This window comes from Gobio gobio (assembly GCF_949357685.1).
Source record: "Gobio gobio genome assembly, chromosome: 21".
Classification (NCBI taxonomy): domain Eukaryota; kingdom Metazoa; phylum Chordata; class Actinopteri; order Cypriniformes; family Gobionidae; genus Gobio; species Gobio gobio.
Window position 1 is genome coordinate 582,047 of NC_137117.1, and position 19,929 is coordinate 601,975.

Below are 19,929 nucleotides of genomic sequence, written 5' to 3' on the forward strand. Positions count from 1 at the left end.
GTTTTTAAGTGCCCATGTTTTAGTTGGGAATCACTGTAGAGATGCATGTTTTATGTGAACTCTTCCTGACCATATCACAACAAATAAAAGTTCACAGTTTGAAAAGAAGCCAGTATAACAGTTAAAGTTAGCCTAAGTTAAAGTATATTTCCACATTGACTGTTTGTACATTCAATAAATAATTCACAAACTACAGTTAACAAGAGAATGAGTTTATTTTTGTCTTGCAAAAGAAATATAGCAACCCATGTTGTGAAGCAGCTCACTAAAAATCCTGTAAAATATATGGGTTTAAAAAATTAAATAAATGGCAGGATATCAGGAGAATTTAATCTAGATGTGGAGCGTATTGTAGAGGAAATGGGCAGAGATTAAGATGGCTTCAGTTCAATAGTGTGTCAGATTCAAATCACACTATCAATCCATCCATCTCTTTATCTGTCTGTCTGTCCGTCCTATTTATAGACACTTCACAGCATAATTTACCCATCCCTTTGATAATACAGCAAGCTGCTGATTTACAACACTATGGTCTTTTTTTGAGCTGCTTTACTGCAGAATTTAAATTTGTCTGCATCATTGATTCTGACATTTTCCTGTTTATTACTGTAAAGCTGCTTTAAAACAAGTTGTATTATAAACTACATAAATAAAGGTGGCTTGACAAATATTTGGGCTTAATAAGATTTTTTTTTTTAATGAAAATAAATAGGCTGTAATATCTTTTCTCAATATAATGTAAATGCAGCCTCGGTAAGAATAAGGGGCTTCTTTCAAAATTTTAACTTTTGAACAATAGTCTATTTCAGAAGATTAAAGGTCATTTAATTAATGCATTAACCAAAATCTTTCGGTCTTTAAAAAAACATTTGACTTTCTAACATGGAAACATTTTTACGAAATGTAAAAGCTAGTTTGACAGAAAAGTCAAAAGTATCGTAAAAGATGTGAACATGACTCAGATATTTAAAGTCTTCTGAAACCAGCTCTGTGTGAGGAATTAAACCTGGATTTCCGTCTCACCTACCTCAGCATTGTTGATGGAGACGGTTTTCTCTGTGTCTGAGGCTCTTTCAGCAGATCATGCGCCGCCACAAAGCACAAATGCTTCAGGAATGCTTTGAGGAGCACAACAACGAGTTTGAGGCGTTGACTCGGCCTCCAGATTCCCCAGATCTCAATCCAATCGAGCATCTGTAGGATGAGCTGAACAAATAAGACTGATCCCACCTCGCAACTTACAGGACTTAAAGGATCTACTGCTAACATCTTGTTGTCAGATACCACAGCACACCTTCTAGAGGAGTCCAGGCCTCGATGGGTCAGGGCTGTTTTGGCAGCAAATGGGGGACAAACACAATATTAGGAATATTATGGTCATGTTATGCCTGATCTATATATATATATATATATATACACATATGTATGTATGTGTGTGTATATATACATGTGTTTGATAAAACAGCAAACGAAATCTCAAGAATTCATATCAAAATGCATTTTGTTGTTGGTTGTGTTCGGTCATTTAATGACAGACACTGTAAACATACAGTGACTATAGAAGAAAACGAGAACACACTGTATTTTTTTCCACAAATATCAGCACATCTGTTGTATTTATCAGCAAAATCATCATTTGAAGAAGAACAGATCGGGTTTGTAACCAAAACACATGAGCATGATGAGCTTGAGTTTTCTAACGAATTTCTCCTGATATCATGAACTCAGTCTATAGCGGTGAGGGGTTTAAAATTGAATCCTCATGTTTAGTCTCTTCCAAAACCAAAATGAAGCAAAATTGTACTCGGAGCATTAAAACTAAAGACCTACAGGTATAAGACAAAGCAAAAAGGAGTTGCTTTCCACAGCAAAGTCACACCAAAACAAAATCTCCACACTCTTGAGTCCGATTCAACGACGGATCGACCGGTGGGTTTGATCTCTGTGAGGTTTCGTAACCTTGTTGGCTGGCATGAGAACTACTGAAATACAAAAGTGGGCGAAGGATCTGGATCGGTCGCTCTGCTCTCCTCTGGTGTTTCCGTGAGTCAGGAGGAAGCCAGTGTCTTAGAGGACTTTGAGTCTGATAGAGGCGTTCAGTCGGTGGAAAAGAGATCTCCGGCGGACGGGAGAGGCGCGAGACCGCCGGTGACGTTCGGGAGGAGAGACAGATCCGGAAGACTCTGGATGTGCGACTTGAGCTCCTTCCGCACTTGTGTGACACGAGCGAGTTTCTGCTTGTATTCCTGCAAGAACACATGACAATAAATGGATCAGATCATGTGCAATAAGGCTGTAATAAACATTGGGGGGAGGGACAAAGTTTTTTTTTATTAAAGGGTCAGTTCACCCAAAAATGTAAATTGTGTCATTAATGACTGAGCCTCATGTGGTTGGACACCCGTCAGACCTCCGTTCATCTTCAGACACAAATGAAGATATTTTAGTGTAAATCTGATGCTCTGAAAGGCCTCCATTGGCTCAACTTTACACTCTCAAGACCCTTAAAAGACACTAAAGACTAAAGTTACAAAGTCCATCTCACTACAGCGGCTCTACAATAACTTTATGAATCGGCGACAATAGTTTTTGTGCGCAAAAAAAACCTAAATAACGACTTATATAGTGATGACAATTTCAAAACACGGCCTCATGAAGCTTCGAAGCGTTATGAATCAGTGAGTCGATTCATGATTCGGATTGCGTGTCAAACTGCTGAAATTTGGCGATCCCAACTGCTGAATCGACTCACTGATTCATAACGCTTCGAAGCTTCATGAGGCCGTGTTTTGAAATCGTCATCTCTATATAAGTCGTTATTTAGGGTTTTTTTGCGCACAGAAACTATTCTCGTCTTCATAAAGTTATTGTAGAGCCGCTGTAGTGAGATGGACTTTGTAACTTTAGTCTTTAGTGTCTTTTAAGGGTCTTGAGAGTGTAAAGTTGAGCCAATGGAGGCCTTTCAGAGCATCAGATTTACACTAAAATATCTTCATTTGTGTCTGAAGATGAACGGAGGTCTGACGGGTGTCCAACCACATGAGGCTCAGTCATTAATGACAGAATTTACAGTTTTGGGTGAACTAACCCTTTAAGGGATTTAAAGGAGATTTAAGGGAATAAAGTTAGAAATAAGAATGGTAAAAGAACCATAAGAATATCAAAAGCATGAAAAACGTTATCCATATGACGTCGCTATATTCAAAGTCTTCTGAAACCTTTTTTGTGTGAGGAATTAATCCCACATTTAAAGGGCAGAGGTGGACAAAGTACACAACTCCATTACTTGAGTAAAAGTACTATTAGTTAAATATTAATCCATTACAAGTGAAAGTTGTAAAGATAGATTTTTATTTAAAGGACAACTCCGGTGAAAAATGAACCTAGGGGTAATTAACACATGGTTACCGAGTAGATCGTTCTCTGGGATGCGTTTTCATGAAAATCGAATGTAAAGAGTTTTATCTCTAAAATCAGATTAGCTTATAACGCTAGTATATGAGGCACAGAATAAGTCAAATTAAATCACTAGTTAATATCACTAACAAGGCTCAAAATAGCCTCACACTAACACGAGAGCATAATGAGGGTCCCTACATGCAAACCCAAGCATTGAGAACTTTGTAAGTGTACAAACAGTTTAATAAGAAGATTAAACTTCTTATTAATGATGGTTTAATAAACAAGGCCCAGTTCAACTCCGGGTTTGTAGCTCGTCTAATGCTGACATGGATGGAGCGGTTCCAGTGATTAAGGTTGGAAGCAGACGGTGAGTAAAACTGCTTCAAATATCTTTGTGTTGTTAGCTATCGACTCATTCATGCAAATGCGCTACTATTCCATTGTTTTTCGATGTAAACACACACTAGTCTGACGTGCTAAACCGTTCCGCTTGCTACTGCTAACATGAAATCACATATAATAGTCCATAAATCAAATGATATCCTCATAAACCATGAGTAAACACACAAATGTTGTAAAACTTGCGCATGAAAAGCCGCTAAGCAAGTATATAAGCTCCAGCTACAGTACACAGCACAGAGAGACGTCCTGCTGTAGTGTAGCTGCTGTTCAATTTCTGCCTCTAGATCTGATTCTGGCTCATATATGTGTGGTTAAATCTGATTGATAGTCATGGTTAATTTAGGATATCAGAGCTTTCAGACGCTCTCAACGCAATCGCTGCGCTCGCTCGGGATTCTTTAGCTCCGCCCACACGCCCCTCGTTTTTTCTTTTCGGAAAGACTTGGTACAGCGCATCTTTCTTTTATAAATATAATAAAACTAAAGACTTTTCGGAGATATGAAGGATGCAATACTACTCTATAGGTACTCAAGATTGACATGAGATGGACTGAAACTTTTTCTTAAAATCATTTAGAGTCTCTCTCTCTCTCGCACCTCCAGTTTCTTCTCCCTCTCGTTGAGCGCCTCCTTCTGGCTTTGGATGTATTCTGTCAGCATGCGGGCCAGCTGTCTGCGGTCCTCTAACTCCGCGGCCAGGCGTCCGTTATACTCGGCCAGCAGCAGACACGCCTCGTCCACCGTCTTCGACAGCTTATCAGCCGCCTGTTTATCTGCAGGGTTCATCACAAAACCAGTGTTAGAGACCATTCAGAACCACGGAGGACATTTACCCAATGACAACACAGATTACAGCACACATTTTACTACAAAAGGTATTTGTCAATGGTCTGTAGTGCGTACTTTGATCTTTAAATGTTATTCTGGAGATGTTTCCCATTCTTTGAACAAAGCGAATGCTTGAAGAAGGGTAATGAGAGAGTTACAGCTATCTATATTAGTGATGCACCCATCATGATTTTACATGGCCGATTCCGTTGCCAATACCTCATTTTACAGAGGAAAAAGTCTCGAAAAAAGAATATTATGTCAGAATTATATTAACGAGAAAGAAGGTATACTTTAGTGAATTGTTCTTATTATAGGCTAATGGTCGGGTTCAGGACAGCACTAAATAAAATATAACATGCATTTTATATGATCCCTCTTGTTTAGTTAAAATTATTCCCATTTTCACAGATTCTGCAAGCGGTTCACACACTTCTTCATGCCACTGTATAGTGCACTCAACTGCCATGCACTATATAGGGATAAGAGAATCATTAAATGAAGGAGCGATTTCAGACGACACTGAGAGTTGATTCCTGTGCTGGATTCGACCTCGACTCCGAGGCTTATCAGAGTCGAGGACGAGAATCGACTCGCCATCACTACCACAGAGCTTTTGCTCAAAACTGCGCAATACACAATCTTCCAGTCTAGGGTGAAATCAGCCTAATGCACATTAAAAACACTGTAAAAGACACAGGACACGAGTGCAATGGTCAAAATCCGTCCGTCTAAAGCCCTATTCAGATGCGAATTGTTTCTCATAGGGTTTTCAGCATTTACAGAGGCTAGTCAGTGATTTTATTGCCATCCGAGGACAGAATGTCTCGGATCCCACATTGAAATCTCTGTCTGAATTACTGTTTTTTGGCAAACACCAAGGTCGTGTGGTAATTTAATTGCCGTCCGAATCCACATCTCTGAGTTTACAAAACTCACTGTTTAAATCCTTCTTTACCACAGCCGAGTACCGTACGGTAGCCTAACTGTTGCGCTTCGTGGTCATTTTGCATTTTCAAGTTGTACACTTTTATTACTGTAATGCTGGATAGTATTTACAAGAACAATAGTTCATCACTACAGCGAGTGAGAGCTGTTAAAGGGATAGTTCACCCACAAAAATTTAAACTAGCCCATGGTTTCCTCACCCTCAAGCCATCCTAGGTGTGTATGACCTTCTTCTTTCAGACGAACACAATCAGAGTTATATTAATAAAGTCCTGGCTCTTCCGAGCGTTATAATGGCAGTGAATTGTTGGGTCGTTTTTGAAGTCTCCATAAAAGTGCATCTATCCATCATATAACTGCTCCACACTGCTCCAGGGGGTTAATAAAGGCCTTCTGAAGCAAAGTGGCACGTTTGTGTAAGAAAAATATCCATATTTAAAACTTAATAGACTTAAATAACTAGCTTCCGGCGGTCAGCGAGTCGACTTATGGTGAAAGAGTAACCCTTGACCCTGGACGCATGCGTATTGACGAACGCAGAAGCGCAGAGGATAGAGCAAAACAAAACACCGGTCATGAGTCTAAAACGAGAATTTGTAAAGGGAAATGGCGGAGGATTTGGATATAAGAGAAGAGGGGCTTGAGTTTGCTGCCCATCAGCTCTATCCACGAGAGGGGTCAAAGCTCACGTCAGGGGTCAAGGGTTCAAGGGTCAATGGTTACTGTTTTAGCGCAAGTCAACTTGCGTACCGCTGACCGCCGGAAGCTAGTTATTTTAGTCTATAAAGTTTTAAATATGGATATTTTTCTTACACAAATGGGCCACTTCGCCTCAGAAGGCCTTTATTAACCCTCTGGAGCCGTGTGGAGCAGTTATATGATGGATAGATGCACTTTTATGGACTTCATAAACGAAAGCTTGGATTAGCTGGAACATTTTTAATAGAACTCAGATTGTGTTTGTCTGAAAGAAGAGTGTCATACACACCTAGGATGACTCGAGGGTGAGGAAATCATGGGCTAATCTTCATTTTTGGGTGAACTATCCCTTTAAGAACAAAAAGAAGAAAGAAAAGCAATCCGATACAATTTTAAAATATGTATTATGTACAATTATATACATTGCAAAAAATAAACCAAGCATTATTTTAACCTTATGCAAATAAGAGGCTGCATTAACTTATTTCTGCTAATGTCCACATGTTCGAATTACATAATTTTGAAAGATAAAATGCAAAAATGTCCGGTAACACTTTATTTTACAGTTTCCTTGTTACATGTGTTACATGTACTTACCATAGAAATAACAGTAAATTATGCATAATTACATGCAGCTAACCCTCAACCAAACCCTAACCCTATAGTTAATACATGTAGTTCATTAATATTACTGGGTACTTAAATATATATAATTACACTGTAACAATGACACCCAAAAATAAAGTGTTATCAAATGTCCTATTTTTAAACAGGAGATTTAAATAATCAAATAATAAATAGGATATTTTCCGATTATTAAATTAAATATTAATGTATTATTATTATTCCAAGCATATTCATTTTTTTTAGCATAAGATATTTACTTCTTACTTACTTAATATCCAAAGAATCTTACATTAAGAAGCATTTACTAGACAAGCAAAAGTTTTTGTCTTGTTTTGGGGGAAAATAACTCAAAATTAAGGAAGTTTTTGCTTAAAATGAGCAAAATAATCTGCCAATGGGGTAAGCAAAATAATCTTGTTTTCTGTTTGAATTAAGATTATTTTGCTTACCCCCATTGGCAGATTATTTATAAGACACAAACTTTTGCTTGTCTAGTAAATGCTTCTTAAAGTAAGATTTTTTTTATATATTTGGACTGAAAACAAGACAAAAATACTAAGTAAGAAAAGCATTTTTTGCAGTGCATGTGACAGACGTCCACATGGGAAACTATTACCGTATGCATGTTTACATAGAGAGCCAGGGGAAAGCAGCAAAAAGGGTTAGTGTGTGAACGCGCCCTCAGGTCAGCTTACAGGGTCACCTGCGAGGACTCACCTGTGATCTTCTCTAGAAGGGAAACGTCCTGCACTTCCTGTGGAAGTGATGCGATCTTCTGTCTCACGGCAGCATCGCCAGAAGCAGCGTTCTCCAGATCCTGCAGCGCCTTCACCAGCTCCTCCGTCTGCGGGGACATCCATCACAATCTATCACAATAACCCTCTAACAAACCGGACAGGTGCGTCTCTAACAAACCGGACAGGTGCGTCTCTAACAAACCGGACAGGTGCGTCTCTAACAAACCGGACAGGTGCGTCTCTAACAAACCGGACAGGTGCGTCTCTAACAAACCGGACAGGTGCGTCTCTAACAAACCGGACAGGTGCGTCTCTAACAAACCGGACAGGTGCGTCTCTAACAAACCGGACAGGTGCGTCTCTAACAAACCGGACAGGTGCGTCTCTAACAAACCGGACAGGTGCGTCTCTAACAAACCGGACAGGTGCGTCTCTAACAAACCGGACAGGTGCGTCTCTAACAAACCGGACAGGTGCGTCTCTAACAAACCGGACAGGTGCGTCTCTTACAAACCGGACAGGTGCGTCTCTTACAAACCGGACAGGTGCGTCTCTAACAAACCGGACAGGTGCGTCTCTAACAAACCGGACAGGTGCGTCTCTAACAAACCGGACAGGTGCATCTCTAACAAACCGGACAGGTGCGTCTCTTACAAACCGGACAGGTGCGTCTCTTACAAACCGGACAGGTGCGTCTCTTACAAACCGGACAGGTGCGTCTCTAACAAACCGGACAGGTGCGTCTCTTACAAACCGGACAGGTGCGTCTCTAAGGCCGGTTTACAGCCGCTGTTCAGATGCCTGATTGATCAGATCACTAGTAGACGAGGGAGACACCTGGGGTTTAAATCTGTCTCTTTTGTCCACTTTCAACCACTTCTGTCCTTAATAATGTTACACAAGTGTTACCAGAATTAGTTTTAATTAAGGTGGAAAATAAAAGTTGTGTGTTTAATGTATTTTTGTTGATGTTGAAATGGATTTTAAAACATATGGTACCGAAAAAAGTATCGTTAGAAACCGGTATTGAAATTGGCACCGGATCGAACGATTTTGAACAATACCCAGCCCTAAACTCCAGGTGTAAATGGACTAATATCTAATGAGATAAGCCATATTCAAAATGGTCGTGAAATAACGCTATTCTATGGCAACATCGCAATAATAGTAACACATTTTAAGTAAATTTTTATTACATAATAGGACTAGATGTTGCAATCCCAACTGATTCAGTCCGATCTTGTCTTGAGAGGGATTTGGGGCATCATCTAGTTTGAGGGGTTTCATTGGTGCCCACTTAGTCAAGGGTTAAATCACGTTAGTCAAGGGTTAAATCACGTTAGTCAAGGGTTAAATCACGTTAGTCAAGGGTTAAATCACATTAGTCGAGGGTTAAATCAGATTAGTCGAGGGTTAAATCACATTAGTCAAGGGTTAAATCACGTTAGTCAAGGGTTAAATCACGTTAGTCGAGGGTTAAATCACGTTAGTCAAGGGTTAAATCACGTTGGTCGAGGGTTAAATCACGTTAGTCAAGGGTTAAATCACGTTAGTCAAGGGTTAAATCACGTTAGTCGAGGGTTAAATCACGTTAGTCAAGGGTTAAATCACGTTAAATCACGTTAGTCAAGGGTTAAATCACGTTAGTCAAGGGTTAAATCACGTTAGTCGAGGGTTAAATCACGTTAGTCGAGGGTTAAATCACGTTAGTCGAGGGTTAAATCACGTTAGTCAAGGGTTAAATCACGTTAGTCGAGGGTTAAATCACGTTAGTCAAGGGTTAAATCACATTAGTCAAGGGTTAAATCACGTTAGTCAAGGGTTAAATTACGTTAGTCGAGGGTTAAATCACGTTAGTCAAGGGTTAAATCACATTAGTCGAGGGTTAAATCACGTTAGTCAAGGGTTAAATCACGTTAGTCAAGGGTTAAATCACGTTAGTCGAGGGTTAAATTACGTTAGTCGAGGGTTAAATCACGTTAGTCAAGGGTTAAATCACATTAGTCGAGGGTTAAATCACGTTAGTCGAGGGTTAAATCACGTTAGTCAAGGGTTAAATCACGTTAGTCGAGGGTTAAATCACGTTAGTCGAGGGTTAAATCACGTTAGTCAAGGGTTAAATCACGTTAGTCAAGGGTTAAATCACGTTAGTCGAGGGTTAAATTACGTTAGTCGAGGGTTAAATCACGTTAGTCAAGGGTTAAATCACATTAGTCAAGGGTTAAATCACGTTAGTCGAGGATTAAATCACGTTAGTCGAGGGTTAAATCACGTTAGTCGAGGATTAAATCACGTTAGTCGAGGGTTAAATCACGTTAGTCGAGGGTTAAATCACGTTAGTCGAGGGTTAAATCACGTTAGTCAAGGGTTAAATCACGTTAGTCAAGGGTTAAATCACGTTAGTCGAGGGTTAAATCACGTTAGTCAAGGGTTAAATCACGTTAGTCAAGGGTTAAATCACGTTAGTCAAGGGTTAAATCACGTTAGTCGAGGGTTAAATCACGTTAGTCAAGGGTTAAATCACGTTAGTCGAGGGTTAAATCACGTTAGTCGAGGGTTAAATCACGTTAGTCAAGGGTTAAATCACGTTAGTCAAGGGTTAAATCACGTTAGTCAAGGGTTAAATCACGTTAGTCAAGGGTTAAATCACGTTAGTCGAGGGTTAAATCACGTTAGTCGAGGGTTTAATCACGTTAGTCGAGGGTTAAATCACGTTAGTCGAGGATTAAATCACGTTAGTCAAGGGTTAAATCACGTTAGTCGAGGGTTAAATCACGTTAGTCGAGGGTTAAATCACGTTAGTCGAGGGTTAAATCACGTTAGTCGAGGGTTAAATCACGTTAGTCAAGGGTTAAATCACGTTAGTCAAGGGTTAAATCACATTAGTCAAGGGTTAAATCACGTTAGTCAAGGGTTAAATCACGTTAGTCGAGGGTTAAATCACGTTAGTCGAGGGTTAAATCACGTTAGTCGAGGGTTAAATCACGTTAGTCGAGGGTTAAATCACGTTAGTCGAGGGTTAAATCACGTTAGTCGAGGGTTAAATCACGTTAGTCGAGGGTTAAATCACGTTAGTCAAGGGTTAAATCACGTTAGTCGAGGGTTAAATCACGTTAGTCAAGGGTTAAATCACGTTAGTCAAGGGTTAAATCACGTTAGTGTGTCAGAGTCAGTCATACCAGCTGTGGAGCGCCTGCGTCCGTCTCATGAGGGGAATATTGAACTCTGTAATCATCATCTTCCTCCTCCTCCTCTTCCACCTGGACCTTCTGGTAGCTTCTCTTCAAGTTTTTCCTATCATCTGCCACAAAAGAGCACACAACCGTTACTATCTTTAGTCAGACCACTGTCTGAAACTGTCTCAAACATATTTGAGCTTCTTCCTTGTCTAAATTGACCAGCTTGACCAGGTGCATCCTGGGATGCTTTTACTGATGCGATCACAGGAGGAACATGTGGTGAGCTCATCATGATATGGGTGTGACATATCAAACCGTCCACCATAACACCGCTATACATTTTTACATGATAAAAAAAAAGTGTCATATCGTGATATAAATGATATAGCGTATATTACGTTCCCTAGCGCGCACAACAACAACATCGTCAGCCTCCTATGATGATTTGGTACATAAAAAGGAGCTACTTCAATAGTACGGAAGTGGTTTGGTTACAAGAGGACAGACCTCCATCAAAGGAGGCAAAGAACCGGCCGACGCGAAGCGCTTATGCCATGGTCATTCGCCAACATTGACAACTAAAGCTGTTATTGATGTTTGACCGGAAGAGTAAAGCAGACGCAGGGCCAACCAATCAGACTCGAGTATTCAGACAGACCATGGCATAAATGACTTACTTAGTGTTACATTAAAATGTTAAGGAGTTATGTTATACTTTTACTTAAGATTTCCAGGGAAAACACTCCCAAATTTTACCATGGCTACTTTTTTACTTTGCGTGTGTGTCTTTTATTCGCAAACTCTCTTCATGTGTTTGCATTCTGAGGCATTTAAAAGTTCATGAGTAAACGTATCTTTACAAAAGTTCACAACGCTGTTGCAGATTAAATATAACGTTGATTAATATCGTTTCGTCAGGTTAGATACTGATTATTAATCACTCAAACTCCTTTATCTAAGCCGCTCTACTTAAAGGGATAGTTCACCCAAAAATGAAATTAGCCCATGATTTACTCACCCTCGAGTCATCCGAGGTGTGTATGACTTTCTTCTTTCAGACGAATACAATCAGAGTTATATTAAAAATGTCCTGGCTAATCCAAGCTTTATAATGGCAGTGAAAAATTAAGCCCCAAAAAAGTGCATCCATCCATTATAAAAGTGCTCCGGGGGTTAATGAAGGCCTTCTGAAGCAAATCCATGGGTTTGTGTAAGAAAAATATCCATATTTAACACGTAATAAAGTTAAATATCTAGCTTCCGGCAGACGGCCTTCTGTATTAAACTTACGGAAAAAGTGTAACTGGCGCGACGATGACTTTGGACATAGCGCAAGCATTTTGAGCTGCAAGAGGAATTACACTTTTTCTAAGTAAGTTTAAAGGAACACGGCAACTTTTTGGGACTTTATCTTATTCACCGCATCCCCCAGAGTTAGATCAGTCCATACACACCATTCTCATCTCAGTGCCATAACTCTGTCTGACGCACCCACCGCTAGCCTAGCTTAGCACAAAGACTGGAGGTAAACGGCTCCAGCTAGCCTAGCTTAGCACAAAGACTGGAGGTAAATGGCTCCAGCTAGCCTAGCTTAGCACAAAGACTGGAGGTAAACGGCTCCAGCTAGCCTAGCTTAGCACAAAGACTGGAGGTAAACGGCTCCAGCTAGCCTAGCTTAGCACAAAGACTGGAGGTAAACGGCTCCAGCTAGCCTAGCTTAGCACAAAGACTGGAGGTAAACGGCTCCAGCTAGCCTAGCTTAGCACAAAGACTGGAGGTAAACGGCTCCAGCTAGCCTAGCTTAGCACAAAGACTGGAGGTAAACGGCTCCAGCTAGCCTAGCTTAGCACAAAGACTGGAGGTAAACGGCTCCAGCTAGCCTAGCTTAGCACAAAGACTGGAGGTAAACGGCTCCAGCTAGCCTAGCTTAGCACAAAGACTGGAGGTAAACGGCTCCAGCTAGCCTAGCTTAGCACAAAGACTGGAGATAAACGGCTCCAGCTAGCCTAGCTTAGCACAAAGACTGGAGGTAAACGGCTCCAGCTAGCCTAGCTTAGCACAAAGACTGGAGATAAATGGCTCCAGCTAGCCTAGCTTAGCACAAAGACTGGAGATAAATGGCTCCAGCTAGCCTAGCTTAGCACAAAGACTGGAGATAAATGGCTCCAGCTAGCCTACTGCTCAATCGTCTATTAAGACCGACGGAAAATGAAAAGTTGTGATTTTCTAGGCCGATATGGCGAGGAACTATACTCTCATTCCTGCGTAATAATCAAGAGCTTTGAGCCGTACCATGAGTGCAGCGGCGCAATGATACTACACAGCGCCGGATAATAGGCTAACTTCCGTCAACATAACCAACGTGACATCCTCCTTACACAGAGAGCGCTGGGGACTATTATCAGGCACTGTGTAATATTGTTGCGCCGCTGCACTCATGGTACGGCTCAAAGCTCTTGATTATTACGCAGGAAGGAAAATTAACTTTTCATTTTCCGTCGGTCTTAATACACGATTGAGCAGTAGGCTAGCTGGAGCCATTTATCTCCAGTCTTTGTGCTAAGCTAGGCTAGCGGTGGTGCGTCAGACAGAGTTATGGCACAGAGATGAGAATGGTGTGTATGAGCTTATCTAACTCTGGGGGATGCGGTGAATAAGCTAAAGTCCCAAAAAGTCGGCGTGTTTCTTTAAACTTACTCAGAAAAAGTGTAATTCCTCTCGCAGTTCAAAATGCTTGCGCTACGTCCAACGCCATCGTCGCGCCAGTTACACTTTTTCCGTAAGTTTAATACAGAAGGCCGTCTGCCGGAAGCTAGATATTTTACTTTATAACGTGTTAAATATGGATATTTTTCTTACACAAACGCATTAATTCACTTCAGAAGGCCTTTATTAACCCCCGGAGCCGTGTGGAGCAGTTATATGATGGATGGATGCACTTTTTTCTGCCATTTACTGCCATTATAAAGCTTTGAAGAGCCAGGACATATTTTAATATAACTCGGATTGTATTCGTCTGTCATACACCTCGGATGACTTGAGGGAGAGTAAATCATGGGATAATTTTCATTTTTGGGTGAACTATCCCTTTAACTGCCGAACTCGCACATCTTCCATGTTTGTAGTTTTTAACTCTTTTTATTCGTGTTTGTAGTTCTAATCGAATCCTCGTCCAATATTAGCCGTTAAGAGTGTGAATGGATCTGCACTTCGGATATTTCAACATACTACGATTTAGGACACACAAATTCTAATTTCGAATACTATTTAGGATGGATAATATGCAAATTGGTACGCAGCATATGAATTCATACATGCTACTAAATTGGCATAGTATTTCTCATGCTACATACTAGGGAAGTATTCGATTTTGGATGCAGAATGACTCTTTTGGACTCTTTTAGATTGCCAAAAGTTAAGACATCTTTACGCAAAATTACATTTGAACCTTAAAATAACCATGATTAAATGCACTGTGCTCATTTTTGATATTGGTACTGATTGTATTTATCTATGCTTTGTTACTGTTATCACTTTTATTGCTTAAAAACGTCAATAAACAAATAGTGTGCACTATACACATAGTGTAAAATGAGCAGTAGTATGGGCCGCACGCCACACTGAACATCCACTAGCAGTCGAAGGTTAGTCAGCTGGAGTTCTTCTGACCTGCGGGCTTGTGTTTGGGACTGTCCGAGTCCTCAATGGCCAGTTTGAGCTGCTGGATGAAGTCTGGACGGTAGAGGTTACGCTCCTGCCAGATATTCAACAACCTCTCCATGTGCTTCTTACAGCCGTCATCTCCATCTCTGCCAGAGAAACACACACACCATACACATGAGAAGGACTAAAGTCACAGCGATGAACACGTGACGCGCGTGTGAAGGTGAGTTTACCTGGCCACGTGTGAGCAGGCATCGACCAGGACGCCTTCGAAGTCTTTGGTGAACTCAGGGCCCTTCTTCTTACTGTTCTGAATCACGTCATTAGCCAGATACAGGAACGTCAACTTCCTGCCGCTTTTAGCTGGACAACAAACACATATTATTGTTATTGATCCTCATCAACTTCATTAAGGCTTCAGCTGTAGGGCCCTAAGTTACCGATCTGAGCTCATGGTCTGATGACAGCGTTGCTAGTTTAACGATGGAAAAAAAAACTGCCTGCGTGCCCGGCGCATGATCCAAAAGGGTTGTGCCTCGTCTCTTAATGAGTCATGGGTGTGTTTTGGGCATAACGTGCAATAAACCAATCAGAGTCTCATCTCCCTTTCCCTTTAAAAGACAATTACGCTCGCACCATGGAGGATTCGCTATTTACAAAGACTGAACGCTTCTCCAGAGAGGAATCCTTTTATTTTAAAAAATGTGTGTGTGCTGCTGCATGTCCCTGTGTGTGTGTGTGTAATAAGCAGAGTGTTATTAACACACCCTTTAAATAACACAAAAAAATACTGCGCTAGTGAGGTTTTTGTTGGTCAATGGCACAGTCGTTTTCAGTTCCTCAAAATGGCAACACGCCAACAATGCACCTGAACACACCTGGTTTTCAGACCAGACGCCCATGGGGTGAACAGATGGCGGCAGTGCATTTGCTATTTAAATAACATGGCGCTGGATGTGAAAATTATAACTGCGTCGGGCTGAAACTGGTGTTTTTTGAAGCCTAACTTTGTCTTCACAACCAGGACGACTTCTGAAAACTAAACTCAGACAGTTAGGGTGTGTTCACACTTTGGTTTGCTTGGTTAATTTGGTCCGGACCAAAAAACAACAACATTTAGTCCTGATCCGCCTAGCGTATTGGCATTTTAACACCAAACCTAAAGGCATAGAGATACGCTCACAACCTGATTGGTCGGCTTTTATGATGTATATTTCGTGACAGAACTTACAGAACATCCAAAACAACGCTGTGTGTGGCTAAATGTGCTCGTTGTGTGTTTAATTTCATTTTTTATTTATTTAAAAGAGGACAATGTACATTGATCAACATTACAATAATGTAAATGTAGCCCAGTTAGCTCAAAAGTGCTAATTTTCATCGGCAGTCCTCCAGCCAGATGTAAAAAAAGGCAACCTTAAAAATAATCACAATTATAAAAATCACAAAATAAAATTGCATACAACACATTATGGTTAGCAAATACAATAAATGTGTGTGTAGCTACATATGATGGCGTTCTGATCAGCTGAGAACTTGTGCAGAGCTTATAAAATGTGTAAAGGAGTCAAAACAGCGACAGGAATCCCTCCATCACACACACAAACCAAGATCTGCTGTGAGGAGACGCCTGTGATGGGCAACATCACGACTATGACGAGAACAAACAGGTGTGTGTGAGCTTTGTGTCCTTTTTAGGGACACCTCTTCCGGTTTTTTGGTTAGTTTGCATGTCTTTGGTCTGTGTTGTGTTCATATTTCATCCAAACCGCACAAGAGTTCGCTTGGTGTGTGTTCACACTTGGTATGTTTGGTTAGATTAAAATGAACCCTGGTGCGATTGCTCTGTTAGTGCGTTTCATTTGAATAGTTTTTAGCCCCTCTGAATCCAAGACACAAAATCATCTGGATCTTGAGCATTTAAATCCTTTTTTATCCTCACAAGTGAGAAATCTGGGTGTGGTAATCGACAACTGCCTGAAATTCAATAAACAAATTAGCTCTGTTGTAGGCTCAAGTTTTTTCTATATTCGTTCACTTCGAAAATTAAATCTTTTCTTTCCGAAGACTTGCTAAAGATTGCCATCCATGCCCTCATTACATCTCGGCTGGACTATTGCAACTCACTCTATTATGGCATAAATCTCTATCTCTATCTCTGTGACCCTATTAAGTCACAAATTTCTTGGTTGCAACTTGTTCAAAATGCTGCAGCTAGGTTCCTCAAGGGAAAGAAAACATTTGATCATGTCACGCTGCTTCTGATATCCCTACACTGGTTGCCCATCCAGTTCAGAATTTAGTTTAAAATATTATTATAAGTTAGTATACAAATTCCTAAACAACCCTAACACCTCTCTATCTGACTAACCTAATACATCCCTACACTCTGGCGAGAGGACTTCGATCGGACAGCAAATTCCTTCTTAAGATCCCCAGAGTTCGCTTAAAGACGAGGGGAAATGGGGCTTTCGAAGTTATTGGACCCACATTATGGAACAATCTTCCACTCTCAATTACAGCTGTGGCCACTCTATCTGAGTTCAAATCCAGTCTAAAAACCCACTTGTTCTCTTTGGCTTTTAACTTATAAGTTGTTTTAATTTTTATCTCTCACATTACTACTTTTATAAACTTTGTTTTTACGTTTTTACTTGTTTTCACTTGTATTTTACTGTTGTACAGCACTTTGGTCGACCTATGGCCGTTCTTAAATGTGCTATATAAATAAACCTGAACTTTAACTTGAATAAGTGTGAACGCTGACATCTGAACCCTGGTGCGCACTAAACAAGAGGGCCGAGAAGAGAAGATGGGTCTCGGTCCGCTTCCAAGCAAACTCGGTTGCGGTTCGAATGAAATATGAACACAACACAGACCAAAGACATGTAAACGAACCAAAAAAATGGAAGAGGTGTCCCTAAAATGGACACAAAGCTCACACACAGTCATAGTCGTGATGTTGACCATCACAGTTCGGTACAGGCGTCAGAACAGCGTCAGCAGATCTTGGTTTGTGTGTGTGATGGAGGGATTCCTGTCGCTGTTTTGACTCCTTTACACATTTTATAAGCTCTTCACGAGTTCTCAGCTGATCAGAACACCATCATCTGTAGCTACACACACACAACCAGCACATTTAGCCGCACACAGCGTTGCTTTGGATGTTTGGTAAGTTCTGTCACACATCATAAATGTGACCAATCAGGTTGTGAACGTATCCCTATGCCTTTAGGTTCGGTGTTAAAGGGTTAGTTCAGCCAAAACTGTAAATTGTGTCATTAATGACTGAGCCTCATGTGGTTGGACACCCGTCAGACCTCCGTTCATCTTCAGACACAAATGAAGATATTTTAGTGTAAATCTGATGCTCTGAAAGGCCTCCATTGGCTCAACTTTACACTCTCAAGACCCTTAAAAGACACTAAAGACTAAAGTTACAAAGTCCATCTCACTACAGCGGCTCTACAATAACTTTATGAAGACGAGAATAGTTTCTGTGCGCAAAAAAACCCTAAATAACGACTTATATAGTGATGACGATTTCAAAACACGGCATCATGAAGCTTCAGAGCGTTATGAATCAGTGAGTCGATTCAGCAGTTTGAATCGCCAAAGTCACGTGATTTTAAGCAGTTTGACACGCGATCCGAATCATGAATCGACTCACTGATTCATAACGCTTTGAAGCTTCATGAGGCCGTGTTTTGAAATCGTCATCACTATACAAGTCGTTATTTAGGGATTTTTGCGCACAGAAACTATTCTCGTCTCTTCATAAAGTTATCGTAGAACCACTGTAGTGAGATGGACTTTGTAACAACGTTTTTAGTTCCTTTTAAGGGTCTTGAGAGTGTAAAAGCGACCTTTCTGAGCCATCGGATTTCAACTAAAATATCTTCATTTGTGTCCCGAAGATGAACGGAGGTCTAACGGGTGTCCAAAGACCGGAGGGGAAGTCATTAATGACAGAATTTACATTTTTTAGTGAACTAACCCTTTAAAATGCCAATGTGAACGCTAAGCGGACCAGGACTAAATGTTTTTTTTTGGTCCAGTCCAAACCAACCAAGCAAACCGATCTACAAGTGTGAACCAGGGAACCAGGGAACTACATCCTCACCAGGGTTCAGATGGCAGCGTTCACACTTGTGAACCGCACTAACAGAGCAATCGCACCAGGGCTCACTTTAATCCAACCAAACAATCCTGTTTGTTCCCTTTAACGTCCACCGTAAACCTGAAGCGGTCTCATACCTTTCTTCAGCTCTCTGTGCCACACACGCACGATGAGCGACGAATGTTTGCGATGATGGATGATCCACAGAGACAGAGTCTGAACGCTCTGCTGCGAGTTGCTCAGTTCAGAAAGCTTCTTCTCCAGCGCGGACTCGGAGAAAGACGACATGACGATCGCTCTCTCGCTCTCTCTCTCTCTACAAACAACCCTGAGAAAACACACCAGGTCAGAAACAGGCCTGCTCAGGTCACAGAACATGACACCAAAACATGTGGCTTGTGGGAAAAGGTGGACACGAATATTCATTATGATATAATATATTAAGTTAATAAAATGGATATGTCACACAGAACATGTTATTCTGCATCTGAAACTACCTTTTTGGTACAATTTTTGGTCTAATTCTTTAATTATATAACATTAAAAAAGCTTAGCATTTGTATTTGTATTTACTTTTACTGCAAGACCACTTAAAAATGTTCAAAATGGTGCTAAAATATACACATTCTCTCATACATTTTAATCTAGAAGCTTGATATTACATAGCAATGCTATAATAATAATAATCCATTCTATATATGTGTATATCCACACATACTATAAGTGTATTTGACATGAAATATTGTGGTATGACTACTTCTGAAAAGCATTTAGCTTCATTATTATGCATGCAGGATTTATGACCTACTTGTAAAAGAGAAACCACAATGAATACTTTTAAACATAGCCTTATATAGTTGAACAACGTGTGTATAAGGATACAGTTTGGCTGCATTGATAAGTGTGTGTTATTAATAAATGAGATATTAGAGAGTTTGAACTCCATTCATAGTCTGAGTTATTGATTAGTTGTAATGCATCATTTCTGAGACGTGCAACACACCAGATCAATACAGTAAACGCGAATTAAAGACACAAATCAAGCCTGCATATAAAAGGTAAAGGTAAATGCATTCTCACCTGTCAGCAGTTTTAGTTGGCTAATCTGGATTTAACTTCAATGTGGCAAAACACACGCGGAAACCGCTCGGATACGAACCACCGCGGGTCAGGGGGGTAGTTTAAGTCGAGATATTAATAAATCGAATTGATAAGGTACAAACTTCTGTATGGATCCCTCGAAACTTTTGGAGAATGTTTGAACACGATGGGATTTTGTTGCAAGTTGGGTTGATAAACAAACGAGCGTCGCGCGCGTGACGTC

At 40.6% G+C, this 19,929-nt stretch overlaps 1 protein-coding gene across 1 annotated transcript; it reads right to left on the minus strand.

Annotated features, from left to right (window-relative positions):
• Positions 1-1,487: 1,487 nt before the first annotated feature.
• On the minus strand, positions 1,488-19,923 carry rprd1b (regulation of nuclear pre-mRNA domain containing 1B). Its single transcript, XM_079803208.1, has 8 exons — positions 19,686-19,923; positions 18,743-18,933; positions 14,719-14,848; positions 14,492-14,631; positions 10,823-10,944; positions 7,624-7,750; positions 4,402-4,577; positions 1,488-2,246 (listed from the first exon to the last, which is right to left on the minus strand). Exons 2-8 carry the CDS (start codon positions 18,891-18,893, stop codon positions 2,097-2,099), a joined length of 996 nt encoding a protein of 331 aa, XP_079659334.1. The 5' UTR covers positions 18,894-18,933; positions 19,686-19,923; the 3' UTR covers positions 1,488-2,096.
• Between the last annotated feature and the right edge of the window lie 6 nt (positions 19,924-19,929).

Excerpts from the sequence above, each read along its gene's own strand:
- rprd1b (XM_079803208.1), bottom strand. The coding sequence starts at position 18,893 with ATGTCGTCTTTCTCCGAGTCCGCGCTGGAGAAGAAGCTTTCTGAACTG. Across the intron at positions 14,849-18,742 it reads GCACAGAGAGCTGAAGAAAG|CTAAAAGCGGCAGGAAGTTG; the intron begins GTATGAGACCGC and ends TTTGTTGTCCAG. Across the intron at positions 7,751-10,822 it reads ACGCAGGCGCTCCACAGCTG|ACGGAGGAGCTGGTGAAGGC; the intron begins GTATGACTGACT and ends ATGTCCCCGCAG.